The 25,251-nt window shown below is 35.8% G+C and overlaps 1 protein-coding gene and 1 long non-coding RNA gene across 8 annotated transcripts in view; both read left to right on the forward strand.

Annotated features, from left to right (window-relative positions):
• Positions 1 to 25,251, forward strand: part of LOC115440101 (probable phospholipid-transporting ATPase IM) — a 49,607-nt gene that overhangs the window by 14,793 nt on the left and 9,563 nt on the right. For 5 of the 7 annotated variants that reach the window (XM_037436522.1, XM_037436523.1, XM_037436524.1 and 2 more), the window contains exons 1-9: positions 4,100 to 4,437; positions 11,777 to 11,835; positions 12,282 to 12,494; positions 15,515 to 15,720; positions 17,079 to 17,209; positions 23,038 to 23,237; positions 23,659 to 23,877; positions 24,258 to 24,366; positions 24,856 to 24,995. In XM_037436522.1, coding sequence (XP_037292419.1) covers positions 4,248 to 4,437; positions 11,777 to 11,835; positions 12,282 to 12,494; positions 15,515 to 15,720; positions 17,079 to 17,209; positions 23,038 to 23,237; positions 23,659 to 23,877; positions 24,258 to 24,366; positions 24,856 to 24,995 — 1,467 coding nt within the window. In that variant the 5' untranslated portion in view covers positions 4,100 to 4,247. Of the gene's footprint in view, positions 1 to 4,099; positions 4,438 to 11,776; positions 11,836 to 12,281; positions 12,495 to 15,514; positions 15,721 to 17,078; positions 17,210 to 23,037; positions 23,238 to 23,658; positions 23,878 to 24,257; positions 24,367 to 24,855; positions 24,996 to 25,251 lie in introns of those variants that run through there. The other 2 variants (XM_037436528.1, XM_037436529.1) reach the window with 1 other exon arrangement.
• On the forward strand, positions 20,246 to 21,288 carry LOC119188653. The gene is made up of 2 exons (XR_005112000.1): positions 20,246 to 20,712; positions 21,115 to 21,288. It is a non-coding gene; the product is annotated as an uncharacterized LOC119188653 (long non-coding RNA).

Here is a 25,251-nt window from a genome sequence, read left to right on the forward strand (position 1 = left end):
ATATGTTATTATTATAATAGGTCTTACTTTGGAAGATTATTCATCGATATTTTTCTTCCTTTCTATATTATTGTTTTATTAGTGTAGTATGGCTTTAATAGAAGGTAGAAGAGAAGAAGGAATAAATAATAATAATTATCAGAGTTTAAGTCAGTAATTGTAGAAATTCCAATTCGATTTACTAGAACTATTGTCTTTTCTACCATTTGTTATGGTTACGCCGATCTTCGAAGTGATTGGTTGTTGTAACTGTATTTTCAGCTGAGTTCGCGTATTCATCCACACATCAATATCACTCAGACTTCTTGTTTTGACTAGGTTCTGTCCGAAAACTATTTCAATTTTCAAATAAATTTCTTTGCGAACTATGGTGCATGTATACTGAATTTTTCAGAGTATTGATTTTAAACATGTTTAGTACGTGTATTTTGCGAAAGAGCTTATATTTGTAACAAATCCTTATTTATACTTCTCTAATCCATTGTATGTAACATATCTTACAGAAATAATAAGATTTTTCGGACGGCCACATGTCTGATGTAACCCACTCTGAAGCATCTAATCAAGAGTAGATCGTGTTAAAAAGATAAGTGATACCCGTTCTGGGGATCGCACCTTGGATTTCTCAGTCGTCTTTATTTTGCATCAAGACGTTGCATCAAGCCCAAGCTGACGAACATTCAAATTAAACTCTTTTCGGATTCTATTGCGGTTTTTTATATTTTAGTTTTCTCCCGACGTTTCGAAGACTTTGCAGCCTTCATGGTCACGGGGGGAGGGGGGGGGGGAGCTCCCGTGATCATGAAGGCTGCAAAGTCTAACATTCGCGTAAACATAAGAAATCATCATACAAGCTGACGAAGTTCCTACGTCACTGAATTTTGAAAAAAGGTGGACCGGGTGCAAAATGTTGTCTCCGACACAAACTAAGAATAAGACAATTACCTTGATTATCCAGCTAATATCGATTTCTTATGATATTGACCTGAACAACAATGTGGTGATGTGCGCCGATTAGTACCACAAACTACATACAAATCATACGATCCATATTGTTTATGTATGTCACTAAATATTATTAATTAATAGTTATTGCTTCTACTTTGTAACAATTTGTAAACAATGGAATAGACCTTAGTGCGAAATGATTTATAATCTCTAGGCAAGGTTTCTTAGTTTAGTATCTACTGTAAAATTATAATAAAGAGACTTTCATAATTTTACCGATGTCCGTAAAATTTATCTTGTGCATTAAATTGACGAGAATATAGACTTAAATCGTCAGATACGACTCACTCTGAAATTTAACTATTAAAAAATTCAGCATGGGTTTAAAACAAGAATAGAAGGGAAATAATAAAGTTATTGTTGCTTCAACTTAGCATATTGAACCAAGGTCTTGGCATTAAAAAAATGCTCCACCACGGTAACAACGTCAAGAGTTCCCTATACAAAATTGCTCTAAAAATATCGCGAGTTTTCTCCAGGGACTGTAGACTAGACGCCTTTGTACAATCGTTGACGCTAATAGAAAACACAAAATGTATGGGAATAACCAGCTAACATATCCTAGAGACAAGTCTGTCCTTTGGATGTCATTTCTATATCATATTTCTTGGCTACGTGCATCAGTACATTCGCTTTTTCGCTATTTACCTAAATTGGATTATTACCTCGGCATATTTAAGAAAATGAAATGTTCAAGTCCTCGTTGCTAATTCGCAAGATGATACCGCCCTGGAGCAATAGTAAAGCAGCGTCTGTTGCAACACTTGGTTTTAAAGTTCACAGTGAAGTTTGGGTTGCTTATTGTTACTTAGATGTGGCGTGTGGGAAATTTCATAGCGGTTGTCGGTTTACTGGTGAGGTTAACATAATTGTTTGACCTTCTCCAGGCTTGGGTTTTAAGGGCGAGCCAGCTTCCTCGCAAAATTTTAAACCATTTCTGATCTAAGAAAGTTAATTTCGAATTAACTTTTCTAGATATCCTGTCTTCAGCATACATAAAATGTAACACAAATATTAGGAATGGTGCAGGTTGCATCTACTGATTTACTTTCAGATCGAGTAATGACTTAAGGTTTGTAATCAGTGTGTTTAACAACACTACTATCGTCTTATAACACAAGAAAAGTCACGACTTAACTGACTTTTCCTTTAAGGAGCTGTTATTTCAACCGTAGGCAGGTTAACATTCTTATTACACTGGATAAGCGAGCAGCGCCTTCGCCTCTCTGTGAATTTGCTTGCAATGAGCCAGTGCGATAAGACCCTTAACCTTATTTGCCTACGGACGAAACAACGCTCCCTTAGTGTTTGGTTTATTTCAAGTGGTTGATATTTCCATCATTCAAATGCGTTGTGACATTCTTTCTCATTAATGAATTTATTAAAATAAAGTAAAATGTAGTGGTTATTTTGTTTTTTCTCATTTTAGCATCGTTATTTTCTCATTGGCATTATACTGGTCGTCATAGTTGTATTAATATGGTAAGGTTTGTGGCAGTTCTGAGTCAATATAATATTATAACATTGTACGTTTCGTTATAATTATAGTTGTAACGAAATTCACTAGGGGAATGTAATAAATCTTGTGTAAACGCAGTGGTCACAAATATAACTGTAGAGACAGTTAGTCAAGGGAATTTTAAGTTTACTTAACTTTTTAATGTATGAATGAAAATAATAATGTGGTAAAAATACTTGCGTTTAGTTTGGACAGTGGAAAAATACTACTTCTCTTATAAAATCATGTGAAGCAGACAGAAACCAATTAAGAAATTAGTCTATCCGTTATTCACAGTCTTTATTTGTATTCGATATGTCGCTACGTCTACTAAGTATAGTTTATGTTTTACTGTAGTTACTAACTACTTCACATGACTCAGCTAGGTCGTATGACAAATATCGATAAACTTCACCGTGCACTTTAGTCTGATAGGTTTTCTGAGAAAATCTGTTTCTATTTTCATATCACAAATTAGATTACTACTTCCCTAAGTTTTTTATCTTCTGTGCAGATTTCATTATGGTTTAGTGACAAGATGGTTAAAAGATGGCGCAGTTGATAGTTTATCATTTGATATTACGCGAACAAAAAAACTTTTCCTAAATTTAAAAAAACCAAACAAACAATATGACGGCGACGGAATGCAAAAATAGGCCGACAGTGACATGGCACCACTTTGACCTATACTGGCCTTTGTGTTCCTTTAGGGTCTTGTTCTTGAGCAAAGTGAAAGCTATGCTGGATGAGAGGAGACTGAGAAAGGCGCCAGGCAACTACTCCCTTACACATGAACCATTAATTGCTCGCCCCTTCGGTCCGCTGTCGCCTCCTACGGCTCATCCTTTTTATCCTCGAGTTGAGAATGGAGCCTTAGTAAAGTAATGTTTTGTTTGGGTGTTCCCAATTGTTGGGTTCGATGTTGATGCATCAATCACTTTTACTAATTCACATGGTCTTTGAAGTTTGATGATAGACATGATCGTGTCCGGCGCCTATTGTTTATGTCCTATAAGCGTCCAGTCCACTTGGACTGACGCCAAAAATAACAGTCAATAATCTGCTAAGTTCCTTAGGCCACTCGCGCTCTTGTTTGCTTGATTTTTCTCTTTATTCTTGTTTTTTTAATACATTTAATATTTATTTATGTCATTAATCGCTTCATAACCGTAATAAGTAAATATTTGTTTTCAATCTGTTAAAATAGCACTAGCTGTCACCGGGTATACAATGAGCAGAATAATTTATGTGCTCGACTTCCGAATATGACATCATCTATTCTTTATACTCTTACAACGACATCCTTAACATAAGTTTCAATTAAGCGCCGCAAATCCGAAACAGCAGAAATCTGTCTAGAAAGTAAATACAATACCAAACAGCTGAGCAGTCTGGTGAGATTTAAAAATTAAACTTGTATTCATTTGTCTGGCAATCTTATGAGTTTTTCACGGAGTAAACACTGAAAAAGAAGGGCAACACAAGAGCTGGCCTAATCAAAAGGCAGACGACATGCGCGCGACGGTCGGCGGTCGGCGGGCGGTGGCGCTAGTGTGTGCGGCGGTCGGCGACACGAGTCTCGGCCCCGCGTCGAGTGAGAGCGCGCGTGCGGGTCGCGCGTCGCGGCGTGTGACGTGTGGCGTGTGGCGCGTCGCGTGGGACCGAGCGCCGAGCGCGGGCCGCAGCCGGCGGGGTGGCCGCGCGGAGCGGCGCGCGCCATGGGGCGGCGGTAGCGGCGCGGATGTGCGCGCGCTCTGAGGCGGTCGAGCTGGAGGTGCTGGGCGCGGAAGGTGGAGAAGCTCGCGTTCCGCCGCGCCCCTTGCGCCTCTCTCTCCTCGAGTTGCTCGGCAAGCTGGTGCGCCGCGACCAGCCCGCGCCGCCACACCGCCGCGCCAGACATAACCACCGCTTTCGGACCTTCGTGTCTTGCGGTCGGTACCTATCGATTCCTCGCAAACATTTACGTCATTTGATACAGGACAATAATTGTTACTTCATTTCGCTATACATCATGGCCACTGCTAATCATTTGCAAATCTATTATGATTTCGGCTCCAACGTGATTACGGCGTACGACGTTGTGGGTGCATGCGTTCTGTATTTTACAGTCGACAGAGCTTCAAACTTGTTAATAATGAAGTGTATATGTGTGACAGTTGATTGTATGATGCGGGAATGGAAGCGATGAGCACAATAGTCAAGGTCGGTGTCGGAGAAGCGGCTGGTTCCTGCACGGTCAACGGCACGGGTTGGGCTGAGAGCCGAGACGGCGCTTCAGCGCTTCTCGTGTGACCCCGCGCTCTTTATCGATTACCCGCCAATGTTTCATTTTACTAAATTTAATTATAATGCAATTCGTCCATAATCCGTAAGCGGTGTTAATACAATTGTAAAGTGCATTTGCTGCGTTGTTGACTTTTTCATGCACATAGGGTCCACCTGTTGTTGTTTCTTATAAATTACAGAACGAGTTTTGTTTATCGTTCAAGGTATCCTGGTCAATATCAAACAATTTGGTGCAAATGTACACTTAAACTGAATATTTTTAACATTTTAACTTTTCACATGAATAACCAGCCTCGTCATGTGGAAAACAGATTTGATACATGAATGAATCATGGACGATAGTATGTAGCGTTTGTGAAGATAGGTTATGTTGAATATACGATAACGTTGGTGCTAACTGGGCCGCGGTTCGCGTTTCCTTCGGGATTTGTATGTGGGAAGGTGCTTGTATAAGGCATATGATCGATTACTTTAGGTTGTGTTGATGGTGTGTATGAATTGGTCAGCTACGTTACATAACAGCACGATGATACTTTTAGTACGTATTAAATATCTTTACTGGATATTAGGTAAAATGGACGCACTGTTTAAATTGTACGAACAAATTCTTGTGTGCTCACATAATTATGCCCTATTGATATTTATAATTGGCTAAGGTTCTTTGTAAATGAGTAATAAATAATAAATTCTTTTCATATTTAACATAACGACCCTGTAAAGAATGTTTGTAAGCATAGACCAAAAAAACCGTTGTATCAAAGTTTTATAGTCAAATATAATTTGTACTTAGTTTTCAATCATCTTTGTTCTATAACTGCTTACAAAGAAGATATCTACTTTATATAAAGCTTAACAAAGACGTACGCAATATAATAAGCGTCTGATACCCAGAATTGTTTTTAATAATCCCATCCGACGGCTGGCAGGCGTAATATCAATTTGAATGAATGGCAGTCAAGGACGCCAGAGTTCACAGTATGCAGTACACTATTGTTCGACGAAATAATTTCGTACGGAACTAAAATTAGCCGGCTGTATGCCGCTTGTGCACGACGAGGCATGGAAGTACTCTTAACAATGGATATTGAGTCAGGAATCAATCCTATATTCTTAATACGGAGAAAAAGGAAAGTAAGATGTTAACAATTTTAACAGTTTCTTGATAATTATCGTCATTTTGGCTTTACCCCGGATCTGCGAAGTGGAATCTGTACAGTGTTTTTAAATTCAATTTCCCTTTTATCATGGTCATTCTTGTTTATCGTGTTACGGTGTTAAATTTTAGATATTTTAGGACTAATAATCGTTTTATTCTTTTGTCATAGTTATATACGTTCTGTCTCGCTTGCTCTAACGTTAAATATCATTCAACATAGCAGGACAAAACACTGAAAACTATTAGAGACGTAACAACGTTCATTAGTAAAGTGGTTTATCTTTCCTTTTGTGGCTATTTATCGGTCATTTTTTTTTTCCTCATTGAGTAAGAATTGCCAAAAAGTAAAGACAAAGTTTTGATGTTCTGGTAAATGTTCAAACTATTATGTACTTATGGAAATGTTGAAATTTAAATTAATAAAGAATAACTTAGGTTGCACAGCTATAGATCTGACGGAAAACTACTCTGGCATTTTTCAATTTAAAACACTTATGGAATAATTTAAATGAATATACAAAAAAGTAAATGTGTGGGTAGTGGTAGGTAGGTGCCCACGCAGATAGGTTTTAATATAGGTAAGCGTTTGCATATAAAATTGAAATTTTATATACCACGAGTTCATAATTGTGTTATCTTGACGGTGAGCATACTTAAGCAGTCTTTTGCCTGATTTTGGTGGCCCTAAAATGGCCAGTTGAAAAAATTACGGTGACGCTGTTAATATGGTCGAGAATAAAGAAAACAAAGATCACGAAGTTGATTCGGATTGAAAAATATTATTGTAGGAATTATATCTACATACATTGTTTTTACTAAGTTTGAATTGGGTTTTTTTTCCGGTTCGATAAAACCTCCATAGGCTGATGGTAGTTTGGCGAAGTCTTAAAATTAAGATATTGCGCATAAACTTCGTTACAGGACCGTGGTGACCATAAGCATAATATATCATAACGTTCAAAATGTGAGTCAACGATGCGTCACCACTCACAGGTACTATATACGTATATTACGTCCGGTTGTCGCTGTACTGTCCTACGCAGGCGAGTTCAAGCACCGTGCCTAGCTGAACCGATGCTCATGACGATGACACAGTCCTCGACCGTAATTTGAGATTCCTTTGGAAGCGTAGTATTAGATGAGACAAGGAATATAATAGTTATATAATTTGATTAAAATTGATACAGTCGATCAACTTAGTGGTATTTAGAATATTTCAGTGTGTAAAAACCGCTCTATATTGAAATGGGGCTAAGACTTAGTCATCTATGGCATGCAATATTGTAAAGATTAAAGCTAACTTTGCTCGAAATATGAAACTTATAATGAATCAAGATTTTTCACATAAAACATTGTGTTATAACTTAAGAACAGGCTAAAAATCTGGGTCACGAAATAATGTTTTTACGATAAAACAAGGCCTGTAAAAAAGTGAATGAACTCATTTCTCGGGTAACTTCATCTATTTGAATGTTTATTTGCTGTAGGTCTATATTCCGTTTATCTCGCAATGTAATGCCGATAGGTTCTTTACCATTCAATATATTTGAGGGATACAGTTCTTTATACAGGTTCACCCGTAAATGGCCAGTTTCATTACAAATATTCAGAAAAAGATTTTTGTGATTTATTTAATTGGTTGAGTATCTTCTTTGGCATTTCCATCAAATAACGTTGTTTCAGAACCAGGTTTTTGAGTGTATTATGAATTGACAGATATGTGTTGTCATTAGAGCGTAATTATAATGTTTAATTTACTTTGAAATTATGAATTTGAACGTTTTCAACTGACTTTCATGTACTGTACCTTTTCTGCTGACTGCGGAAGGGTACTAAATTTTCTGGTAATCTATAATAAGACATTGTGTAATGCTATATTGTTAAGCATATTGTGGGGTATCGCGCGATGCATTGTAATGCGTGGCGGCGAGGGTTTGTAAGCTGAAATGCCCCTGAAAACATTATTACTCGTAAACAGGGAGAATAGATCGATCGGCGTCCCCGAGGCGCCCGCCGTCGAGACGCACTTGCTCTCGCCACTACCAAAAGGAATTTCATTGAATCCATAAAGCCAGACTAATATTGGGTTACCCTGTTCATTTTGAAACGTTTTGCGTCCTAAATATATTTTTTTTGTAATTGCAATATTAGTTTTAGGTTCTCAACAATTGTCAGAGTAATTACTCGTTATTAAAGAACTCATTATTGTGAGGAAACTGGTGAGATTGTTTAAATGTTAAAAATATTATTTCACTAACTTCGAAAGGTCAGTGATATAATATTTCTCAGTTCGTTGTGTTTGTGTTACCTTCGAAGTCGGTCATTAATTAATTAATTTGGATAATTATTTTTTATTTGAAAGCATATATTTTCATATTGTTTCCATAGATTTTTTATGAAAATCAGTTTGGTTTTTAAATCAAGATAACTGAAATAAGTATGCCGCCAAGTAGACGAAATTGAGCCTTTTGCTTCGTTGTTACTTTTTCTGTATATATTACAGACATGTATATACAAATCATCACCCTTTTCTTTTTTTAGGGGTTGGTATAGGTGTAACACACCCACATTACGCTAGATATGTTAAGTCCTAAGTAACAGGGGGCGAGCCTATTGCTATTTGCAGGGCACTGTACCAGATATAAAGCAGAAAAACCCAATATCACTGTCCTACCCGGGATACATACCCCAGTCCTTCGTGCGATAGTCGGACCGCGTGTGCAATAGGTACGCCATGCCATCGAGAAGTTTATATCTTACTACTCACACTACAAACGCATTTTAATAATGTTTTTTACGGAAACAATGTTAAATTTAATTAGACATCCAGTCCAAAATTGTTATCCAGTACTTTTATAGACAATTTTGAATTATTTTTTGGTTTTTAGTGGTTTTAAACAGGTAAAACTTTTTGTTAAAAAGTTTTTTGTATTGTGAGAAGTTTATCACTTTTTTGGTCAATGTTAATGTACTATTGTCAGATTTTTGTTGATAACTTTTATAATGTAAATGTAGATATATAATGCCAGAAGTTAAACCGTTTTGTTTCAAGTAACGCAAATCTAAAATTAGAATCAATAAGGAAAATAATCTTGAGGCTGTTTGTTTTGAAACGAACCATGGCGGTTCAATTATTTTTTTCTACGATGTTTACCAACAGTAATTAATTGGGATTCCTGAAATTATTCGTTGCTTTTATATAATACTAGCTTTCGTTTGTGGCTCCGCCCGCGTGATGAAAGTTTTTCCGGGATAGAATGTGCTTATGTCTTTCCCAGGGTCTAACTCTCTCCCTAACAAATTTTAATCGAAATCCGTTGGGTAGTTTTTGAGTTTAAACCGTTCTGAAAGGCAAACAGATGTGGCGGGGTATTTTGTTTTATAATATTATATTTTTAGAACATTTTAAGAGTAAAAACTCCGTTATACCTACTTGTTTGTTGCGCAACTTGGACCGTCTACGCAGCGTAGGCAACGAAACCTCTCAAAGGAATCAATTTTCCCCATTTTTGCAACATTTTTCATTGTTGTTTCTCTCCTATTGGTGATTACCGTGATGTTATATAGCCTATAGTGTTTCTCGATAAATGAGCCATCCAAAATTAAGAATTGTTTAATTCGAAACAGTAGTTCGTGAGATAGTGTGTTCAAACAAACAACTTCAACTTTATATAATAGTATAGATGATCCTCCTCCACCGCATAACCACGTTGCTTTAAAATATAACTTATTATAATATCATTCATTGATATCACCAGCTATATCAATTTATGTTTATATTCTACATTTTACTAGTCTGCACTATATAAACTGACTTCAAAAGACGTTTTAAGTATGTCAGATGGCGAGAATGTATTTCAGTATCAGTTTGCTGTTTAAATACATGACGTTTCTTTAGAAATATCTTATTTTCTATTATATTTGCCGCATGAATTAACTAGATCCTCCAGGTAAATCCTCTATCTGGAGAAAGTTAACTACCTATTACTAATCTTCAATCATCCTTTATTCATCCTTCTTTTTTACTGTCACTCGATTATAATATCAAAATAAACGACCTCAATGTCAGTATAAAATTGCAAATATAAATATTTATCGACTGATACATCCAAATTAAGTTGTCCACTAACTTCTGACTCAACTATAATACTATAGTTCAAAGCAGTAAGTGATGCTTGAATGGGCACCTAATTATCCTCACTACCCGTGACAAGGCACGTTCCATCGCTATTTATTGCGTCAGCTGGAAACTTCTAATTATTTTCCATTCTTAAAGGGTTGGTTGTTGGCGTGCATTTAATTTTACGATCATTGCGTTCAAGACTCAAGTGTTCCGCTCCCAATACAGGCTCTTGGAGCGCGTGTGCGTTGAGGATTTTATTTAACTTAACGTTCCAGGAAATCAATAAAACACCGAGATGCTTAGTGTTCGTTTTATGTATCAACTATCAATTTTATGTTGGTTATTAAAACAACGTCGCTGTTTTAACAAACGGACGAATTGTGTTTTATTGCTGAGCGCATAGTATTGGAACTGCATGGCTCAATTGATATTTCACAATAAAACGAAGTTAACGTCTTTTCAGCGTTGAATTTTAGCGTAAATTATAATGCTAGCCCCGGTCATGAAAATAGGAAAAAATATGTTAACAGATAACACTAATATGATAGAAACATGTAAAATTAGAATTGAATTAGTTTCACATGCCTTAATTTTAGCGAGGCTGCAACGAGCACTCCGCTTATTACGAATGCAAATGTAAATCCGAACGATGGAAATGTCATTTCGTCTGACTGGATTTATTAAATACTAGCTTCCGCTCGCAGCTTCGCCCGCGTGGATTTCGGACTTCAAAAATGGAGGAGGTGCTCAATTTGTCGGGATGTTTTTTTAAGTATGGTGGTATGCAGGTGGTCCGATTGTCCTGTCAGGGTCTGATGATGGGATCCTGGTGAAATCGAAGGAAGCTTATAGCATGATTCAGTATTCACGCGTGATGGCTTATTATTAGCGTATTTCATGTATAACTTTGGTGTTTCTATACCGATTTCTATGATTCTTTTTTATGGAATATTTAATAATTTTAACTTTTTTAATTAGGGGATGACTGAGCGTGTTATAAACGTAAGAGTAGACAAATATAATGAGAAAGCTTCGAACTGCTAAGCTATCGGGAGTTACACGTGTTATTGTGAGTCAACCATAAAAGATAGACATATGCTGTCGTGGGATATTTTTACATAATTTTAAGGAGAACATTTCCGTCATACATGATTTCTGCGTAGCTTTAACCATTAAAGTTGCACACGCGACGGAAGCTTAAAAAATGGAGTAACTTCTCCCATTTTCCCAACATTTCCCTTCACTGCTCTGCTCCTATTAATTGTAGCGTGATGAAAAGTATACTATAACCAGCACAGGAGTATGACAAATAATTGTACCAAGTTTCGTTAAAATCCGTCGAGTAGTTTTTGTTTCTATAACGGTTATACAGACAGACAGACAGACAGACAGACAAAAATTTTACTAATTGCATTTTTGGCATCAGTATCGATCCCTAATCACCCCCTGATAGTTATTTTGGAAATATATTTCATGTACAGAATTGACCTCTCTACAGATTTATTATAAGTATAGATATATAGATTATGTGCTCTAGAGAACGGGGAACAAAATGCATTTATCTCAAATAAGTAGGTTAAGGGCTTTTACTTACGACAAACGTCATTAACATAAACATCTTTTAATTATATTCATAATAATAACATACTGTTAAGTCCTGGAAGTAGAATTTTTGAAGGCTTACTGGTATTGTTTATTGTTTCAGAGAATGAACGGAGAATCAAAGCTAATAACAGAGAATATAACGCGCAGTTCCGTTATGCCGTAAGTTGTTGCCACTCACTTGCATTTGAACATCTCCACATTGTGTGTGGAATTTAACTTTCTTTGAACTATAATAATGTACCTCTGTTTAGTTTATTTTAGCATTTGCTTTGATGTAGTTGTTGCGTTTAACAAATTATTTTGTTCAGAATGTTATGTTTGTTTACGCGATCGTTTTAGTTACTGTTTCCGACTTGATGTATTGATTTTGGCGCTGAATTAATTTGTTGTGATTTAAAAACTTATTATTTATGTCGGAAATAAATGTTAACATATCTCATGCCAGATAAATTTGCTTATTAGCATTAAATCACTTGATAAAACGCCTAAATAAAGCGAATAAATTTATTTATATCGCATTTACAAAGCTACCTTGATTACATTTAACTATTCCATGCTATTTAGAACATATATATATATTCTAAAACAATGATATTTCTTTACAGAACAACTACATCAAAACATCGAAGTACTCGATCATAACGTTCCTTCCGCTGAATTTGCTCGAGCAATTTCAGCGGTTGGCGAACTTTTACTTCCTCTGCCTGTTGGTGCTGCAGCTGATCCCGGCCATTTCCTCCCTGACGCCCATCACCACAGCGATACCGCTTATTGGCGTACTCGCTCTTACCGCAGTCAAAGACGCCTACGACGACTTTGTAAGTGCTGTCATTTGTTTTCATTAAAATATCATTCCTGTTGTTGCTAATGTGATCCGTGGTGATCCTTTTTGTGAATCGTGTTTTACAATGGTATCGAAAAGTACTAAAATTAAAATTTTATTTTATAATATCATATTCATATTTATTTTGGTTAAATGGAAGCTCATTAATACATATTGTGTGTTCGTTCTGAAATAACAATTAAATTATGATTTGCAAAACACCAGCTGGAAATGTAAAATGTATCCTGTTTACAAAATCGGTTGTAATGCAGTAGTTTTACAAAATGTGGTAATAAAAAACACATCGTGTTGACCATATTATTAAAATACCTAAATATGTCTATACTGATAGCGCTTTTATGAAATTACAATTATAAAATTACAAACAACTAAAAATCTACAAGTTGCAAGTATTATATTGATAGTAAAACGTAAAATCAGATATCAAAGAACATTTCAAATTTCTTCAACGTTTGAGTAATTAAGAAGTGTGACTAAAAGCATTTTTTAAGAAGATAATATTTAGTTATATTTGTTTGTTACATTAACATTTCAGTATGGTGTAGTTATCGTAATTTTTCATTTCTTTATTCATCATCAAAATCCATAGCAAGTCGAGAAACATTGTTTGTATAGATCAACCCAGTTACCATGTTTACTCTTTGACACTCTTCGCAGTCAATTGGTTTTGGGTCAAGGCTGTTTATTCCAGTGCTGCCTATTAAAACGTAGAGCAAACTAATCCTGGTATATAGCGCATCGCTATGGAGTGTAACGCTGATGTTTATTTGTGACAATTGCAAGACCAATAGTGAGCGTATTAATTAATTTCATTTGTTTTTTTTATACTGGAAATCTCCGGCTAAGCGGTTGTAGGGGCCTGGAGGAAAGTTGGGAGAGGGTATTTGGGGGAAGGAAAATGAACCCTATTAGGGTGGGAGGAAGGGAGAAGGCCAGAAAATGTTCGCGAGCCCTCATAGACCCCATTGTGTATTGACAATCAAGAGGTATACACACTGAACTGTGTGCCTGCCACAGCAAATTTCCCCGTGCATAGGCGTACATTCGATGTGCAGACCGAACGCACAAGACTTGCCCGAGATGGGAAATTTCATACGGTTAATATACTGTGTGTGCAACGGGCCTGTGCTTGTAGAATGTGGTAAAAAAAAACACGACGCGACTCCCTGTCGTTCCATTTGAATTGGTTGACTAACACGTAACTGACGTATTGGTGTCTTGATCAATAACAAACATCAAAATTCAACGATATCGACTTACGAGTCGCGTTTTTTCGGACACTGTAAGGGGGTTGATATTTTCTTGTTATGTATATTCCTGAAGTGGGTCATTGGTTTCACGTTTAAATATGACGTAATTGACAAATGACTCCTGAGAAACATGAAATTAATTTAATTAATAGAATAGGTCGATACGATACATTGATATAATTAATTGCAGTAAGATCACTAGCAATATCAATAAATTAAATTTACTGTTAACCGACTTCAAAAAATTAAGGTTTCTATTTTAGATGTATGTTTTAATGCCTTTACAACGTGATTTAGAACACTGATAATATTTTAAAAATAAAAATAATATAAATAATTGACAAAACTTCCTTGGGGTCGGTGCAATTATATTGTTAGTATTGTGGCGTTACAGTACCATAACCGGCGTTAACTTCGAAAAGAGCTCTCCAACACTCTTATAATTCTACTTTCGATTAAGAATTCATTTTAGTATACTATGGATGTTATTTTGGTGAAATATGTAAACTAGTCGCAAGTTGCGCAAATTTTATCAATTGACTCCACTATTGATGAACTCACTAGAAGATTGACTCCACTGCATTCTAATAAGACTGATTTGAAGATTGCTATTAAATTAGTAAGAGGATCGATAGCGCTACAAATTGGCTTTTACACTCTCTGCGTGCTTGTTATAATTACTTACGAGTAATTTGCACTAACTGTAACAGTTCAGTTTGAAAGCTTGGGCTTTTTAAATGGATGTTAATCGCAAACTTGTTAACGTTAATGATACTATTGAAATAGTTTAACGCTGGAGCTCTTTAGGCTCAATTTATCTTTAAACAATAAAGTAGTCGCAATTAATGTTGTGTATACTAAACCGTCTGACACGAACACTGCACAATACAAGCGTTACAACATATTACTCTAGAGTCTTGCTGAATTGTAACAGACTTCCAGAAACTGTTCTGCATGCCACTTTAATAAATTCTCTTAAAAATAAATGTTATCTCTGAACTCTATAATAAATCATGCGTCGCTCCGTATATTGCGGTATATTTTTTAAATATGAATGCAAAAATGTGATCAATACTGTGACGTTATATCACAATCACTTATTTCAAAAAAATCAAATTGACCACTAGTCACTTGTTATTACCACACGCACACGGTGTATGTTGTTTGATATTGATCAGATTCAGTCCGATACAATTGTATGAATTCACCGCAACAACCTTCTAATAGAATTCTAGGCAATTTACAACATCGGGAAGAGCGTAATCAGGTTACGGGTAGTTTCCCACTACATGTGCCGTATTGTCACGAATGTTTCATTGTATCCTTTGATGTGTACCAAGGACGCAGACGTGATTAGCAGTTCGCAACAAAGAACAACTAGAACAATCGTGATGAATGGTTGGCAGCGTCGCTACAAAACCATTTTTAAATCGTTCTCTTTCTGGATTAGATATGTTTCGTTTTATGACTGCCTTTGTTTTTTGAAATAATTCATGTCTATACCCATAACTAGTCAGTTAAATATGTCTAGCAGCTTGGTCAGTCGTAGATAATTTTAGCTTATTCTTACCCCACCCCAAAGTGGGGTCGGCACAAAAAACTTCTTACATACTTGTTGCAGCACGGATTACGCTATTTTTTATGACTGACCGCCTCCCTAACGTCAACCTCCTCTGAGAATCCAATTCCAATTCATTTCAGTAATTGTTTTATATTATTTTTAAACGAAAATAATATATTTCAGCAACGTCATCAGAACGATTCGCAAGTGAACCACAGGCGTGCGAAGACGTTGCGCAATGGAAAGCTTGTGGAGGAGAAGTGGGCGTCTGTTCAGGTGGGAGACGTCATCAGGCTGGAGAACGATCAGTTCGTCGCCGCCGACATCCTGCTGCTCAGCAGCTCCGAGCCGAACGGCCTCTGTTACATAGAGACCGCCGAGTTGGACGGGTGAGTTCATGTTCATAAGGTGTATTTTCCATTGTCAGACAGAGATTACTGTTTACAATTTTCGAAGTGAGCACCGCGTCCAAAGTTTAGCTCGTCTAAGAGAGTTGATTACTAATACTTCGTATCACTTTTCAAACGTCTCATACTTAATATATAATGAAGCATCAGCGAAAATATACATTAATTTGGACTGAACAGGGTTTACATATATACTAGAATAATAAAAGTGGACAAAGATGCAGGAAAATTGTAGTCATAATAACATTTTCATTAAAGGGATGACGTGACGGAATCGTTTGGCAAAGGATGATTAAACTCTAAAGAACGCCATTGTGTTTTTAGTTCTGGCCGTTGACTTGGCAACTTGACGCCACGTTTTTCGCGAAGAAGGCGAACAAAATCGAATTGTTTTAAAAGTCGAACAAAGGGGCCCTTTGCGGACGCCAAAACTATTCGGGCTATCTTGTAAACTGAAGCTATTTACATTTTGGGTTTGTTAAGTATGCCAAGTGCTTAGAAATATAAAATATAAATGAACTAGGATGTTTGAGCCTGAACTACGTTCATGTCGATGTATTTCATTTAAGATAAGACTGTATAAAACCGCCTTTTACAATAATTACTGTTGCATTATTGTTTTTTGCCGTTCTTGTTCGAACATTGTAAAATGATGGAATAATTTTATTGTTAGCCTACACAACCAGGAAGTGATACTTGATTTATTAAATACCGACATATATGTTGAGACATCGTGACTGCAAATAAACAGTTTTTCATAAAATATGAATACAAACGACGCATTCGTACGTACTTTCATACGTTCATAATTTTCGAAGTTAATTTAAAAAACGAGTGTTGACCTAGAACTGATTTGCGTTATTAAATCGACATCAGTATATTTTCATTCCATTCGCGAGATCCGCATTGAATTATCATTTATCACGTAATTTGCAAGTGATCTAAGGTCGTTTCGCTTTGAGCATTAATGCGTAATCATTACAGAAATGAGAATTTTATGATTTGTTGCAAATAGAAGCAAGCTTACCTAACGACGGGGAAATTGCGCCTGGACTGCTCGTGAGCTTTATGAAAGATGATTCTGAATGATTTTAAGGTCAAACTTGCTTGATTTAAGTAAATTTTCTGTTATAAAGTCATCATTCGGACGAGCCATAAAATAATAATTTAGACAAAGCTGGATATATATATACATAACATCCATCTATAGAGTGTGACTCAACCACTCATATTTATTGCGAATTGCAACACTAGTCTCCAGATCTAATCTCCTAGTGACAATCCAATAATCTTTATTATTAACTACTTAAAGACTAAAATGACCTTTGTTTTTGTTACAGAGAAACAAATTTAAAATGTCGTCAGTGCCTTCTGGAGACAGCCGCTATGGGCCAAGACGACGCACAATTGGGCGCGTTTGATGGCGAGATTGTGTGTGAAACGCCCAATAATTTACTTAATAAGTTTGAAGGTAATTAAATGTTTTCGTTGAAATACATTTCGACTACACAAATGAACACACACACTAGAGTTACACACCAACATAAAACACAATGTAAATGTCAACAATATCGCATAGAAACGAGTTACCGTGACGTCATATATATAACACATTAATATTTTTACGATGCAATCGAAAAGTTATCTGGCAACAAGATGAAATGATTTTAACGAACAACAATCGCGCCTTGATTGATCAATATTGTACACAATGCAGCTGTTTTATTATTTCGCGTCGTTTGAGAGCCAGCGCGTGACTTAAACGACAATTTATTGTGAGCTCTAATATGTTTCATTAGTTATACTTATTCTCTGTGTTCAATATCTCTTCTCGTTCAACATGGAATGTCGCATCACTTATTGGTTTGTGACCTAACCTTGATTGGTATTTCGTAATTTATTGCAGCGTGATTATTAATTGAATTTTCGTAAGCATATTTTATTCTGAATACTTCATAGTTTGAGTGCTTGGAAATGAAATGGGTTATTTTGTATCCTGATTTTTATCGGGAAAAAAAATTTACATGCGTACCGAGCCTCAAATAAAACCTATTGATAATAATGATCAATCCAGAATTAGTATCTGAAAAGATTGTTTTTTTTACTGTTTGAAATCATTGATTCCTACTCAACATGGCTTTATATACACTTGTATAAGTTTCTACGTATGTACAAGTTATTGTACAATGGCAAGCTAGAACCTTTAATCAATTCATTCATACAACTTCCCGTTGTAGTTGAAATACTGTGGTTAGTTTCTTACGAAATGGTCTACGTTAAATGTATGCTTGGGGTCGAAACATTTGAATGAGGGTTTCAATGTAAATATTACCTATTATGGTGTCTACACACGGAATTAGGCCGCGTATATAATAAACCTTAAAATGTTATGCGAGTAGGTTAACCTAAAGTACTGCTTATTGTCAAACAGTTGCATAAATGAGTGGCGAGTTTCCAGGAATTTTTAAGGAAGGAAAAATCAAAATGTTAATATTACCTTTTCGATATATGGGTTTGTTAATTTTATTTTTTTTATTTTTATTTTTTTTTATTTTTATTTTTTTTTAAGAACATATAACACATGTAATGGAATAATATTATATATTATAGTTAAGTAATAGGTATCTTTTGTGAGGTCAGTGGACCCGTATTCCGGTTACGGGGGCAAATCCGTCCTTTTGCCAATTCTAATCGAATGACAGCTTTAATAGCTGTATAGACTAATAGGAAATTTTCGACTCTTTTATCTATACGACTATAAAATTATTCTTCGATTAAAAACCCGTAATTGCGAAAGGACGGATATGCTTCTTTAGACGGAATAAGGCCCCCTGCCGTCATTTACTTTTTTATTTCATCCAATATTGTAGTTAGCAAAGGATTTAGTAAATATTATTATCAGTGACATATGTGTAGTTCGGGCAATATCCTAATTAATATAGAGAAAAGTACATTTGCAATGTTCATTTCAACATTACTTTATAGGATAGATTAAAAAAACCAATACATTCCATTAAACGTGTTGCTACGCTTGTATGGCATTGTGGTCATGAGTCATTAAAGCAATAGTCAGCTTCGCAAACCTCATGCATACCGTATTGTTAACTAATGGAGTTGCTAATTATAATGAACTACGAAACGCTTCCGCCTCATTATGTTCATTAACTTGTCTTGCGCGTGAAACTGTTTCAATATCTGTTATAGACGATTATTCCCGGCATTTTTATTGAGCGAAACACAACTATAATGCTGTGATTGTTTTCTATGAGGCTAGACGGTACAACTTCCACTTGATCTAGCAGTAATCTCAACCATGGTGTGGTACTAAATGCATTATAAACTAAAAAATCCACGTCATTACAATTATAGATTGTGATCATTTGTGGATTCGAAAACTGACCCAAATTACGTTTCATAATAATATGTCACGGTAGGTTATTAAATTCTTTTCTATGTGTTTTTTATTGGCCTCCATATCTTGGAATGGATGTAGGCCACTTGGAACCTTCTCCGCTTTTTCCTTAGAGACGTCTATATCGAGTCACACACATTGAGAAAACTAAATAAAGTTTGTCTGTATATTTATGGCCGGTTTCAGGTTCAAACTGGATATAACTACATTTTTCAGTCTTATTTCATCGCGCTGAACTTGATGCGATACGCACCCATACTCATTTTTCAATGTTTGCAATTATATGGAATTCGTTTCATACATTGATATTATTATTTCCTTCCCGTCTCTTTGTTTTGATACTTGATAAAGGCATAATTCGAATAGCCGTTTTTAATGGTTTAAAATAACCCTACTTATAACATTAATATGCGTTCTATAGTTTCACGTTAATAACTAGAAGTAAAGGTCAAAAGCACACGCGAAATTTCCTCATATTACTTGTATATAGTTACAACAGTATAATTTGTTTTACTTACATGACGTTTGTTTTGATTCGAAATAACTGCTAGCATGTTATGGAAGTTTCGTAGAAATCAATGTTATGGTTCAAAGCTTCACAAACATTGTAAGGATATAGGGCGTGCTGGCACGGTATTAGATGTCAAAATTTTTTATGTCAGCACTAAAAACTAATGGTCTTATTCATAATAAAACCCTTATCGAAGGTATAAATCGCAAATAGTTAAAACGTCCTATAAGCTTATCGAGCATTCGATAAAATTTCTTATTCATAATGGTTTCATAAACCTCCGATAACAAAAAGGCCTTTAAATGTGCACAATGTTGCCATTTCGTAGAAAAAAAATAATTTAAATAAGTTCTACCAATTACTACCAAGTTTTGTCTCTGGAAACAGACAATAAAAAAAATTGTCTGTCATTGTCACAATGGCGTTTGTCAAAAAAGTAAATAAAATAAATACAGGAGGAAAATTTATTTGTTGTTCTCGAAATTCTTTGTAAAACTTGGAAGAACGCAGGCAGCAAATTGCGATAAAATGGTACAGAAGTGAAAAGTAGTTGGAGGAAGACAAGGTTGGTGCAGCTGTTTTCTGTATTTGAACGTTTGCGATATGCATTCCTGCATTACTAACTATTACTTTTTTTACAAGATTATGTTGAAGAAATTGATTAGGGAGCGGGTATGAACCCGTTCCCTAACCAAAACCTTCCCTAAAAGAATATGAATTCTTGAACGTGAATGTCGTCACGAACTACAATTTCATATAGGTGTCGTAGATTCATTTGGGGGAGCTGTGCTAACTGAAATGTAATATTGCTACTCATGCATTGCGCATGTCCAACAATACGCACTATGATAGCCACTCTTAAAATATTCATATAAATAAAATATTTGGATAATATAAAATAGTGATTATGTACCCTGGTGGCATTCAGCACAAATAATAAAGTTAAAACAGCACAATGAAATATAAAAGGAATAAATCAATTTTATTTTGTAGATAATGCTCATTGTGCCTCCTCAGACCTCACTTCCAATAGAAAATATAAAGGAGATATGTATGTATCCATTTTATGCTATAATCATGTAGGATATTGTTGTTTTAGGTAGGTCATAAGTAAAATATATTTTTGAGGTCTTTATTAGTTAAAATAAAAAGGAAAATAAATAAAAACTTTTATTTATCATGTATGCATATACATAAAAGGCTCTTATGACAAGTCAACATATAATCAAATATGATTTACAATTTGTAAAGACCACCGATTAAGGCATGCATATGATGCATTATTATATTATAATCCACCTCCACCTGGAAATATAAGGGAGGTATTAACAAATCATCATTAAGTAATTTATAATTTATACTATAATCCTGTGGGATACTACTGTTGTATATTTGAATAAACATTTTTTTTATTTCAAATTATGTTGAATGCTTATACATTGCATAATTTCAGGTTTGTCCCACATCTGCAGAATAAATTGCAACAATAGAAGTGCAACACAGAAAAGAGTTGCATGCTATTCAGATGGACAATGAGCTCCAGTGAAATAAAAAAAATAAAATTGAGATATATTAATAAAAGAAAAATATAAATTTTATAAAAATAAATGACAATGACTAACTTTAATTATGTTGTATAATTAGTTACCTTTCAGTGTGAACAACTTTAGTCTAGATTTTGGGTCAATGATGATAATAATTGATACTGACACCTCTTCAATATTGGACACACTGTTCTGTGGCATATATCTCTCTTTGAGCAATTGCAATGTTGTGTAACACTGCAAGAGCCACAATAGTAGTCTTCACATTGCCAAATTTAAGATATGCCATGAAACAGGCATTGAAAATGCTGTTTCCACACACCAAAGTTCTTGTTGCAATATCCGGGGAGTTATGAGTGCTGCTTTGCCATCTAACAATATCTCTGATCTGAAGATTAGCATCACAATTCACCTACAACAAACCTTTAAATCTTACCTGAACAACAAGATTGAGGAAATAATATCCTTTTCTATATAGTGTTAGCCTGCATCAACCATATTTTTTTATTGTTAAGTATATGGGTGTAGAAAATACAACCAATTATAGATGGGCAGTCTTTTACATGGTGAAATTCCAACCTTAACAAGGGTTCCTCTGAAAAGAAGTGGGGCATAATTATAATCTGCAGCATGTAATACGAGCGCACGCTCCACTTTGCTACATATACCACTGGTAGTGGCTTTAGATAATCCATAGAGGTGTCCAACATCTTACATCTATTAAGAAAACGAACCTAAAAGTAGCTCATCATTAGGTATACGTATTTACCGAAGTCTGTATAAATATGGAATAGAATTAACTTACCTCATGACGATCCCAACATGTCAATGCAGTTTATTAATACTTGCAATTCTGGTGATCTGCCACAACCTATACGGTGAAACAGCAACTTTTCGCGGACTATCAGTCACTTATAAATGCAGCCGTATGTTTGGAAAAATAATACCGTTTACGGAATTCATAATTATCCAGAGAAAACGGATCTAATTTCTGACGAGACATTTTTCTACCTAAAGCAGCCTAGCTTGCATTTTTAATACGTAACTAAATAAAATTATTTCTTGAAACGAAAATGATCGAAATGTTGTTTACTTCTAAGTACAGACTGACTTTGGCAACAAGCGTCAAACGCGAAACAGCTGACCGACGTCAGCCATTTTTTTGCTATCGAACGCTTAACATAGGTGTAAAGACGGGGTTAGGCTCGATAAATTAAAGCATCTTTATCGGAGACTTTTAGCGCAATTGAACCATTATGAATACCAATTTTTTACATGCCTCCAATAACGCCCAGATAAACTTCCGATAATTCTGATAGTTTTATTATGAATAAGACCGTAACAGTTATACAGTTACTACACATGACAATTTTACCATACAGAGGATGGATAAAGTCCAAAATTTTACAACATATACAATTTTCTATGTTTTGCTTACGCCTTTTCTGCCTGATAGACTTGCCTAAAACAAAAGTTACAGCGTAGGTTCATATATCTGTTATTCCAGGCCATGGTCTACCTGCATGCCAAATTCATTGCAAAATTCGTTTAGCTCAAAGAACGATATATCTACAAATAGCATCAAAATATTGATACACATATATAGAAGCACGAGTCTTGAGCACATTCATGGTTGGTCGGTTCGACGTTCAGCGCGCCCATGTTTCGCGCGATTGGTTTCTTAGTTAACGCGCGTTTTATATTGACTTACATGTGCCATGCGGCTAGTGTACACATTCGTCAAATTTGTACATACGCGAGCTTGTCTCCACCTCTGTTCATCTGTGCTCATGATTTGTGCCGTTGATTGTAAAAACTTGTGCATTGTTCAGGAACGTTGAGCTGGCGCAACCAGCACTTCTCGCTGGACAACGACAAGATACTGCTGCGCGGGTGCGTGCTCAGGAACACGTCGTGGTGCTACGGCGTCGTCGTGTTCGCCGGCAAGGACACCAAGCTCATGCAGAATTCGGGCAAGACCAAGTTCAAGCGCACCAGCATAGATAGGCTACTTAATTTTCTTATTATAGGGGTGAGTTGTTGTCGACCTTTTTTATTGTTGTATAGCCAAGGCGTTTAACTGTAATCACATTTGCGGGCAAAAGATGATAATTATTATGACCTACGTACGATATTACATATCTGACTAATCTTTTATGAACATGGAAAGTGACGGATACAAGTTTATTTATTTATTCATAAATCAAACATCAGGTTTGTAGGTTGGAATCGATTTAGATAATGGAATAAAGCAATAAAAAATAAATTTTATTTTTCAAATATTCGTTATAACGTAGTAAAGGTTAATTATTTTGTTTCAACAATAATCCATACGTTACTTTAATGGGAACTATTTAAAAATATCATGTTGTTAACAACCTATTTTAGTTTAAATATGGTTAAAGTTTGCTTTGTATACGATGTGAATATAACATTGTGTTGCCCCGTTGCAGATAGTATTCTTCCTCCTGTCGATGTGCGTGTTCTGCACGGTGGCGTGCGGCGTGTGGGAGTGGCTGGTGGGGCGGTACTTCCAGGTGTACCTGCCGTGGGACTCGCTGGTGCCGGCCGAGCCCACGTGGGGCGCCGTCATCATCGCGTTACTCGTGTTTTTCTCCTACGCCATCGTCATGAACACAGTCGTGCCTATATCGCTTTATGTTTCCGTCGAGGTTGGTACCAGTAGTAGGTTGTAGTTAGTGGCTTTAATATTTACGTCGATTATGTTATACAAAGTGAATCGGTATGTGGTTTTGGATGTAGTGGCTTATTTGAACTTGATGTAAAAATACTGTACAATAATGTTAATAAGTTATAAACCTACTCTATCAAGTGTTAAAGGATGTATTATGAACCATTGGTTTCATCTTTGTTAAATAATTTATGAAGTTATGGTTTTTTATATATTTGGGTCTCATTAGATATATTCCATGTTCTGCCATTAGAATAAGCCACTAAAAAGGCATGAACATTTGTATTACTTCAACATTTTTTAATATCAATTGGCAAACTAAAGCGTTAGTAAATAATTAAATTTAGTTTTTGTTCCCAGGTGATAAGATTTGCACAGAGTTTCCTCATTAACTGGGATGAAAAAATGTATTATGAAAAGACTGGCACAGCTGCTAAAGCGCGGACAACTACGTTAAACGAGGAACTGGGTGAGTGCTGGGATATTTTATTATGATAAATCGATATTACGCGCTAGTTTCAGGATAAACAAAGACAACACTGATTCATATTCAAAAACATCAATTAGCTTTTATTAGTAAAAAAATCATCGATATCGCTCGTAGTTCGCTTATCGCTCTTGATCGTCTCGCAACCAAGACCGACTCGCGCTGGCCTCGTTTCGCATTTCATACCCGGCCGGCTGTCCCATCGATGTCCGTGGAACATTCTTGATAGATACGGAAGGATTGAGACCGTCTCTTGTAAATTAAGGTCAGTTACCGAGTTTCCACGACATTCGAGGAACATCGAGATTTTTCGGGAAGGTTCCATCGCCGAGCCTTCCACATTCGGGTAGGCGCTATTATTCGACAGTAGCAGTGGCCGTAACAATATTTTAATAAAAGTCATAGGTTACTCAATTGTATTGCTGATGGGTACATTTTTATTAATCGTAGGTAAATATGTATTGTTTTCAGGGCAAATCCAATATATATTTTCTGATAAAACGGGAACGTTAACGCAGAACATAATGACATTCAACAAGTGCTCGATAGCGGGCGTGTGCTACGGCGACGTCGTCGACGAGTCCACCGGCGAGACGCTCGAGATCAACGAGGTGTGTACCCACTGCCCTCTCACAACTACCACTTCATTATAGTTGTCAGGCACAGCAATAGATTTTCTTTTTTTATAGATACCTTTCACATAAGAGCATGTAGGTTGCATTTCAAATCACTAAGCACAATGATCAATTTGTTTGGACGCGCACGTTTCGTCCATTTTTTTTTATTTGCATGATGTTTGAGTTTGATTTGTTTTTATGTTATTAAATTTTGAACATTTTATCGAGTGGTTAATATTAGAACATTTTA

The sequence above is a fragment of the Manduca sexta genome, chromosome 8, assembly GCF_014839805.1.
Source record: "Manduca sexta isolate Smith_Timp_Sample1 chromosome 8, JHU_Msex_v1.0, whole genome shotgun sequence".
Taxonomy (NCBI): domain Eukaryota; kingdom Metazoa; phylum Arthropoda; class Insecta; order Lepidoptera; family Sphingidae; genus Manduca; species Manduca sexta.